Source organism: Pygoscelis adeliae, unplaced genomic scaffold (genome assembly GCF_000699105.1).
Source record: "Pygoscelis adeliae isolate BGI_AS28 unplaced genomic scaffold, ASM69910v1 Scaffold160, whole genome shotgun sequence".
Taxonomy (NCBI): Eukaryota; Metazoa; Chordata; class Aves; order Sphenisciformes; family Spheniscidae; genus Pygoscelis; species Pygoscelis adeliae.
Window position 1 is genome coordinate 9,355,841 of NW_008824035.1, and position 9,767 is coordinate 9,365,607.

Sequence of the window (9,767 nt, forward strand, 5' to 3'; positions counted from 1 at the left end):
GGGTGCTGAGGGCGGCGAGTGCCGGGCTGGCGGGGCGGGCCAGGCCGGGCCAGCCCTCCGCTCCTGGGCCTCGGCCTTAGGGAGGTTCTCACCTTGGCAGAGTACAAATCCTCTATACATACCCTTGTGCGGAGGCGCCTACCAAAAGCTAAGTAGGTAAGCTGTCCACTCCTTCGCCCGACTTCTAGCTTTATTTTCTAATGAGGCAGCTGTCACACAGGATGGTGCTGTTATTTTTTTCTCTTGGGTGTTTCTGAATGAAAAGGCTGTGTGCTCGTAGCTGGGGGGACCATGGAAAGGAGAGCAGTGATGGGCAAGGAAGGGGCGGGAGAGGCATTTGTTTTGTCGTGGCTTTCTCACTGTAAGTCAAAGGATGTTTCATCCCTATTTGGCAAGTGGGGTAAGTGAGGCGCTTCTTAAGGGGTGCTGACAATAAAATATAATCTGTATTTTGAAAAATGTTTTGCCATTTGCTTCAAAAGTGTGTATCTATCTGTTGACAAGCCCTAAGATGAGCCTAATTGAAAATTAAGGGAAGGTATGTTTTCTATTCATTTTTCTGGCTTGGTGTTTTGTGCTGTTGGCAACTGTTGCTTCGTTTGGTCTTGGCTGAACACCCGCAGTGACAAATTTTGATGTAGCTTTAAGTGTTGCTGTTGTGAGCTCTGCCAGTCCTGTGCTCAGGGCAGGCCTCGGTTTCGCTGGGCTTCCTGTGCATGCGGCTTCTTCGCTGCCCAGGTGCTTTCTTGTAATGACAGCATAGGAAAAAAACTGAAAAAGGAAATGTGATCTTGAAGAACAACTGCTCAGAGACATTTAAGGTCTAATATTTCTTGTCGCGTTGTCTGGATTTCAAGCTAGTGGTGGCCCACTTCTGGGATTAATTGCTGTTATGATATTATCCTGTATCTGCTTTCTTAGCCCAGTAGAGAGAAAAGTAAAAATTGCGGTTAACTTGCAGGAATAGGAACTGCAGTAAACACTTCTTCCCACTTTTATCATTGTAACTCTCTAAAGTTGCTTCCTCTTTGACTTACTGTACAAACTTTTACACGAACGTGCATATGTGTGTTCTTATCTGAGCTGAGGATGAGGTGCTAGAGCTGCCATAAATGGTAACTCTTCCTGCCCCGATTCCACTTTCAGCCTCCTGAATAAAATAATATGTCATCCTTGGGATGTTTCTACATTGCATTAAGGTAGGAAATGAGGTCATGTTGTGGGATATAATTTATGAACAATGTGCACAGCCTTGCCAGTGTCACCAGAATTATTCTGAGAGTGATTATCAGCTGAAAGCTTGAGAGTGAGAGACCAGAGATGTATGTTGAGGTATATCTTCTATTCTCTCATACCGTCTTGGACTTTCATTAAAAAAGAAGATGAAAGGGATTTTCCTGCTGGAAAAGGAGACAACTTCTCTATTTCGGTACTCAGAGAGGAACCTGATGTTGCTTAACTCACAGCTGCTGGAGAATTGAGTTTCTGGTTTGGTGAATTTTAACACTTTACAAATATTGACAACCTACGAGAGAAGTGGGCAAATATCAGTGCTCCAGTTTGTTTCAAAGGAATTGTAAACTGCACTTGTTCCTTGCTCTCTGTCTATTGTTGGTCTTCATACCAGGCTTCCTCTCATGCTGGCTGCACTGTCCTGCCTTACGAATGCAAGCTGACAATCTGGCTGCAAGCAGCTATGCTTGACACAGTCTACAGCAAATAAGGCAGCGTTATTCCTAACAGCTTTGTCTTCATTGGCCTGCAGTTCCCAACAATGCAGCTGCGTCCGAGTTTTCGAGGATTCAAATCTCAATCCCTGAAGGGATAACCACAAATCATATGTCCTATGGAGTCAAAGCTAAGTGCTTTCCTTTGGAACTGTGTTGTATTTCCTTATTTTAGTGTCATTTGACTAGTTACATCTACTGTAAGAACAGATGAGTTTCTGTGTAGAATATATAAGGTTTTGGTTTTATGTCAGATCAGTATCTTTGATTTCATTAAGAACTGTGAATTGAAGACATTTTTGCTCATGTGAGATGCTAGTTTGAGTTAAGCCCCAGGTGTGATAAGGCTGTGTGTTAAATCTGCAATTAGTCATTACATAATCTCACAACAGTTATGTAAATGCATGTATCTTATAGAGCAAAAGGGGCCGAGAGATGTACTCACTGTTCTAAGCAGCACACTATGCAAGAGCTTGCATTTCTGGAAAATACCTACAAGCTCTTTGATCTTGTGAGGAAGATATGGGATTTAGCACGTGCTACTGACTGGTACAACTAAAGAGTCAGTCTTCTGCATATTTATTTAAGTCCTGAGTTATAAAATGGGGACAAGGACACTTGTATATTTTGTAGCGATTTTATGAGGAGAAATAATTCTAATACAGAGGGAAGAGGTGTGTTTAGGCACAATTTTGGTTTAAAAGTATGGGCTTGTGTAGCTATATTGATAGACTCCCCTGTGAAGGCTTAGTCTGTGCAAGCAAAAAGCCTGGATAGCTCAAACCACTTTTCAGGAGAGAAAGAGAGGAAGGAGATGTTATAGTGGTAAAAGTCTAGATAACTGTGGCTTTTGTGAGTAAGAATATCAGAAAATAAATTTTGTCATTAGTGTTGGCACGGTGGTAGAAGATACAGCCTTGGATAGGGAGGCATGGGGGACGAGAAGGAATGGCAGAACTTAAGAATAGATACAGCCGAAGTACTCTTCTACTACAGATCAAATGTTGCATTTGGTTAAAAAAGCTTCACATTTATCTTATTGCTGAAAAAGTACCTCAACAGAGCAGGGCGTAGGTTGAACATGCTGCATTGCCAGGAGCCTTACCTCTATGCACTGCTGCAACCTTGAAGAATTTGAGGTGGGGCTGCACCAAAAACCTGCTTTTCACCTTGCAGCTAGTGTAGAATGTGGCTGGCTTCTTTGAAGAATGCAATGTTGGAAATCTGTCTCTGATCCTCTTTTGGACATCTTGCAAATCCCAACAACTTCCTTAAGTTTTGCCAGTAGAAGAAATGGTTTGTTGTCTGCTTTATTTACTGCAAGTTTTTCCATCGTTCTATGATAGATAATGCTTTGGGCTCCCGGTCCAAATAAATTGGGGCGAATGTATCATCTATAACATAAGAAAAATACCACCTTTAAAATAAACCCTACTTGGAGTGAGACTCATTTGCCTTGGGAGAAGAGGTAGCCGAGGCCACTGGACAGATTTGGATGATGCAGCTGCTCGGTCCAGATAAATTACAACAGCATTGTAGGATTGCTTACTAGAAGCTTCAGGCATAAATAAAAGTAATGAGTCAAAGAGTTTATGCTACATGTGAATATGTGTATGCTGGATGCCAGGGTATGAAATACAGCGTACAAGATCTCACCTTTGCTCTGACTTGATTTACTTGCTTATTTACCTGGCTGTTATGAGCTCTCTATTCCCTGAGGATAGGATACAAAGAGGCTGGGAAGACTCTTCAACCAGGCGTTAATTTGCACAGATCTAGCCATTGTGCTGTACAAAGCACTGGTTTGGGAATTGGGAATCTCAGCTTTGCCACTGGTATGTTAAATGGCTTATGGCAAATCTGTCTGCCTTTGCCTTGGTTTCTATGTCTACAAAATGGGGTAAATTATCTTGACTTCCTTTCCAGAGTACTTTAGGACTTAGTCATGTCAAAATTTTATATGTAGAGTTAGCTGATGGACTGCACATTTCAGAACTGTATCACTAAAGCCATATCTGTTTCTGGCAAGACCTTGCTATTGACCACTGAATATTGGTGTTTGATGTTGTCTCTCTTCATCTAATTTGCAGACTTTACATGTCTACTTGCATATAGAACCTGCTGTGTTATAGTCAGCCCTTTCAAAGGGGGTTACTGGTAACAAGTGAAGATCAGGAGTCATGAGACATATCTGTTGTACATAAATACTTAATTTAATGCATACTTAAATGTCACTGTTACGGGCTTAAAGAACTATATGTGGGAATACAGGTAAGCAATAGCATGATGAATTAGATCATTGGCCACTGTGTCATATGTGGATCTCTTGCTAACTGAAAAGTGTATCATTAGCACATGATACTGAAATGCTGGGAGAGGTCAAAGTTGCACAAAGCAAGTTACAAGCTTGAAGGGTGATATGATGACTTGATCTCTCAATATTTCTTGAAGGTAGAGAGAGCCTTGTCAAATGTTTTTGTGCCACAGTAGAGAAGCTACAATTCTTGGCCAAATTTATCTTCCTTGCCTGGTGCTCATGTTCTTGTAAGAGCTATTCCTCTTGTTTTTCCATGATAGATTAAGAGGGCATAAGCTTAGACTGTAAAAGAATATGAAAGCAAGGGGTTTTTGATGTGTGGAGAATGAGTCTGTAGAAGGATGTAATAAAAAAGAACTGATACTGATAGACTGTGAAGATTTTTCCTTGCAACAGAGTTACGGATGAATATGAGTTCAGTAAGTTTGCATTTCCCTCAAATCAGAGGATTTTGTAACCTTCATCACTCGCCTCTAGGAAAACAGATACATGGCACAGAGTAACTGAGGGAGCATCTTTTTGGGAGAATAGGAGAACAGTTTCAGGCTCATTGGACTTGAATTGACAGCAGAATATTCACAAAAGAGATCTTGGAGACAGGCTGAAATGATAGTTTTAACAGAAGAAGATAGGTCTGGATTAGAGAGCTCTATGACTCATCTATTTATAATTGTATAAGTGCTTATGAAAGTACACAGGCAGAGGATGTAGGAAGAGAAAAGATGAGCAAGGAAGGAGTCCTATAAGCACCCACAGAAATTTAGAGGGATCCTCCCATGTGAATGTTACAGGAACAAGTAGAGATGGGAGGAGAGTTAGGAGGAGCTATAATTACAAAAGATATGGGAAGGGCAAAATTTCAAGATGATGATGATTATGATAAAGGTGTATGATGGTCACAAAAGATGAAAATGGAACACCAGTTCTGAGAGCTTAAGAAGATTTTGGCCTCTCTGGATTTTGGTAAGAGCTGTTTCAGGGGCAGAACCTAGATTAAGTAGGATCTAAAGATGGAGGTGAAGGAGGACTCCCAACCATGTATAAAGCTGAGCGTGTGGAAGCAGAGGTGAACAGCAGTAGTTAAAGGGAGGTCAAGGATGGGATTTTAATGTTAGGAATTTAAAGTGTATTTTTATTGTGGAGGAAAAAGAACCAAGTAGGACATGGTTTAGGGAGAACATGAGATGAGATGTCCTGAGGCAAACAAAAGGAGTCAGAAAAGAAAACTAACAATCTGATAGTTGAAAGCAAAGAGTATGTGAGAATTGTAGTTGGGAATTGACAGTGAACTGAGGAGGTAATAAAGGTTACAAGCTGCTAACAAATATGTGAAGAGTCTTATGCGTTCCTGTTAGAGAGTTAGCTAGGCTTGTAATGATAGTCCAGGAAAGCAAGGAATGTACACCGAGAAATTAGCAATTACTGTTTTCTGAAACGACTGGAAAGTGTTGAAGGGCTGTAATTTATTCTAAATGATGTTTAGATCCTAGAATAACAACAACAAAAAAATCCTTGTTATGTATCCTTTCCTTCCAATGGATTTTTTGAATGCCAAATCTACATTTAGTTTTAATATTTCAGTGTTACCCTCAAATTACTTTGGGAATTTTTAGCCTCTATCAATTGTCTTGTTGAATTGTGTGGACTTGTGAGACGAAGATGTGTGAAGATGGTGTGTGTATGGAATGATTTTTCAGCATTTTTCTTTCTCAGGGTTGTTTCTCTGTAGCTACTTATTATTTGTCTCATTATTTACTTGTAATGCACTTGTAAGTGTAAACTCTTCAGTCAGCAAGCCTGATACCATAACTATTCACAAACACAGTTTTGGAAGTTAATAAATAAATACTTTTTTTTCTTTTACAGATGAGATCATTTCAAACTCTTTTTTTGGAAGAGGTGGTCAAAGGAAATGGATAACTATTCAGACTTCAATACAAAGAACCTCTCATCTTCAGCTAATATGTCTATTTCTTTGCCTGGACAAGTTGGACTCAACACCACTGGCGGTACTCCTTCTATGTCAATAAGCAGGCTTTTCCCAGCCCTGTTAGAATGCTTTGGAATAATTCTTTGTGGCTACATAGCTGGAAGAGCCAACATTATCACAACAACTCAGGCCAAAGGACTGGGAAATTTTGTGTCCCGTTTTGCACTCCCAGCTCTGCTGTTCAAAAACATGGTGGTACTTAACTTTTCTAACGTGAATTGGTCCTTCCTGTACAGTATTTTAGTTGCCAAAGCTGCTGTGTTTTTCTTAGTCTGTGTTTTAACATTGTTGGTAGCCAGTCCTGAGAGTAGATTTAGCAAAGCAGGTTTGTTCCCTATTTTTGCTACACAAAGCAATGACTTTGCACTGGGATATCCGATAGGTAAGTAGTTCCTTATGCTTTCTTCTTTAAAACTATTTTTCAGTGTTCTAGACATGTTTGCTTTTATTTTTCCATAATTTGAAATTGACTTCTGAACTGAAGTTAAGAGTTATCTAAGCAATTTCTCAATTCACATTTTTTGACCTCAGACCATGTAAGGGAAGAAAACTGTCAGCTGATATGAACGAGACAGAATTTAAAACAATCCAACTACTGTTGTCTGTGATCTTGTCATGTTAAAGTAAATCAGACTGGGGGGGGGAAGGATTTAAAATACAATTTCAAAATTGGTATAAATTACCTTCCACTTACTGCAGGTTAAGAATGCCCTTATGGGAAATTGCCAGAGTTTCCCTCAAGACCAAAATTTCTTGCTTTGCAAAGTATGAGCCTGTACCTGTGGTCTCTGAAATAGCTGTGGTGGGTTTTTTACTAATTTGGCATTACCTCTTGGTGTAGCTCAAAGAAAACTTCTATCCATAATGTTGGTGCCTACTGGTTGTGGAATGTGTGTGACAAACTTCAAATCTGTTCAGAAGAAACTTCTAATTTTTGTGCTAGTTAACATAATTTATGTAGCCAATCATGTTTTATCCCTTAATCTTTATTCTATTGTGGCCAGTAGACATGCTTTAGGATATAGTCTTGGAAGAAGTCTGTCTTTTAAAAGCAAGATTGCTGTGTGATTTGTGGTAACTTGCATTTGTGTATCTCAAATCAGAATTTTATGCGGCTGTGGTGCCATTCTTGGAATGTCTAACTAACCACTAGTCCAGTGGAGCTAAGAAACAAACAAACAAAAAACAAAGAGGCATTCAGAGTATCACTTGTATGGCTGTGTACTCTTGTTCTTGTAAGCCTATATTCTGAATTCCAAGCAATATCAGTTATTAAACTTAATTTTATCCCAATCTATTGGGATAGACTATTATTTTCTTTCTTTTGTTAAGGAAGATTGTTTTTTTCTTTTTCATTTTTATAGGTTTTCTTAATGGTATGTTAATATGCTTTTAGCCATACATATTGTGATACTTAGGAAGTGATCTGGAGTTGTAGCAGGCTTCTCCCACTTGCTGCTGTCTGAATTGCAGTGCTTTTTACCTGCCTTGGGAGGCTCTTTTGTGCCAATGTAGCTTTCAGTGCTGCCTCTCCCCAGGCTGACCCGCGTGGCTGGTGTGGGAATGCACACTGCAGCTATCAGGATCTTCAAAATACACCTCGAGTGGAAGGCATTTGGAGAGGATGCCTGGACTATGTTTTATTTGTTTGCTGCTCCCTGAAGATAAAGTACTCTGTGCCTCTCAAATTCTCTTGAGATCACTCTTATCATCCAGACATAGGTTAAGAAGGTTAAGAACAAAAAAAGAAAGCAAGTTTGTTCCAGCAAAGCGAAAAGTGAGATATTTGATTACCGAATTGAAAATACAGTTACAAAAGAGAAGCTTAAACATGCAATTCCAGATTATACGTAACAACAAGTAGCTCCATATTTTAGATTACTTGAGAGTTGGCAGTTTTATTCTCCCTGTTCCAGGGCAGCACGCTCAGGAGAATCTTGAATCTTTCTTTCTCCCTTCAAATTTGCTGGATATGTATAAAATATAGACAAATGCAATAGCAAACTTTTTCTTCCCTAGATGAAAATACCTAGTTTCCCTCAGTTGCATCTGCTGAGATTTATTCCCCTTGCGAAAAATCAGAAGTGTATCACAAATAAGGCTGTGAGGATTATGTCTTTGTTTCTTGGTACTGGATTAAAATGCCTGTTAGGGTTTTTCTTTTTTCCTATTTTGAGGTTTTCTGAACATAGTTCCATTGTATCCTTCTAGTTAAAACACTTTTTCTACTTTGAATGACTTTCTTGTCAGATTGCATTTTTCTTCAAGTATTTAATGATTTATAAAATACGATTCATATTTCTATATACAATCTAGCCAAATTCACAACACTTAGTTCATTAGGAGCTTTACTGGAATACTTTACACAATAGTAACACTTAAGGGTTGTCAGTTTCTCAGAGCTGTTTATTTCCTTTCCTATCCTTCCCTTCTCCCATCCCCAAACTCTCACCAGTGTTTGGTTCATACTGTCAGGTGTGCAAACTTTTTACTGTTAGTGGCTTCTCTGAAGTGTTTGCAGGACTAGGCAACAAAGAATGCCTTGCTTATTTCTTTTCAGGGGTAATGATAGGTAGTGTTCTGAGCAAAACCTGATCTTTTAATGGAAATATGTTTTTAAAGGCTGCTTCAGTTGAAATTTGTAAAGGGAAAAAAAAATCAGTATTGACAAATTCATGTATTATAATTACGCTATTTAAAAAGGCAGTTTGAACTCTTAAATAGATAAAGAACGTTCTGAGTTTTCATCCCATGTCATTTTTTTTCTTTAATAACCACTATGCTATTTTTTGCTGTTGGGCAAAGATTTGCACATAGGAAAATAAAAATACAGATTAAATTTTCAAAGATCACCACTCTGTTCTTCTCTAATCGCTGTTATGACAGTTCTACACTACAAACTGATGTTGGTTCAGAGTGAAAAACAACTGGTACAGAAATTTGCTAGCAGATCCCCTGATATAGATAGAATTACTATGATAGAAAGCTTTGTCTGTTTGGTTGTTATTACTACGTGAGATGATACAACTCTGACAGAACAGCTTCATCTACTCACTGGTGCTGTGTTGTTAAAGCATAGGTGTAGCAGAAGTGTCGTGTGGATGATGGCTCATTACCATGACTTTAATGGTGCTAATTGTATTAAGCGTGAACAACTGGTGTGTGATTTAATGTAGTTTTGAGCAGCTGGGATGTTGAAAATTGATTTTTTAAAAAAAGTATTAAAATATCTTTAATTTCAATTTTTTGTTATGATCAGCAAGCAGGCACATTGATTTAAATAAAAAGAAAATTTTTCATCGGAGATAGAACCTGTGGATTATTTTCACTGTCTTAATGATTCCTTAAGAGTGATTTCTTATTGTTTTCCCCACTGACTCAGCAATCTACATTGGTTCCACTTTATGCTACCCAGGAAAATGCATTGTGACTTCATACATCAGTTAAATTACTTATAGAGCGTAATATATTGTATTAAGTATACAGTTTCACTTTGCCAAAAAATAATGATTTATTACATTTTTTACTCCAGCATTATTTACATGTGACTTGTGTTGAGTTGCATTTAATTGAAATGGGCATTCTGCATAAAGCAGCATAAAAGCATCGCTCTAAGGTTTGGGGGTTTAGAAAATTTTGACTTACATAAAAAGTGTTCAGCATGTTTAAAGTGGTTTTATTTATCAGAATATATTCAGTGTTTAAAACTGGCTTGTTAAATGCAGTAACTAAC

The 9,767-nt window shown here is 38.5% G+C and overlaps 1 protein-coding gene across 3 annotated transcripts in view; it reads left to right on the plus strand.

Moving 5' to 3' along the window:
• Positions 1–74: 74 nt before the first annotated feature.
• The window catches only part of GPR155 (G protein-coupled receptor 155), a 29,490-nt gene continuing 19,797 nt past the window's right edge, over positions 75–9,767 (plus strand). For all 3 annotated transcript variants that reach the window (XM_009332621.1, XM_009332636.1, XM_009332628.1), the window contains exons 1-2: positions 75–156; positions 5,911–6,416. In XM_009332621.1, the coding sequence (XP_009330896.1) occupies positions 5,957–6,416 (460 nt within the window). In that variant the 5' untranslated portion in view covers positions 75–156; positions 5,911–5,956. The remainder of the gene's footprint in view (positions 157–5,910; positions 6,417–9,767) is intronic.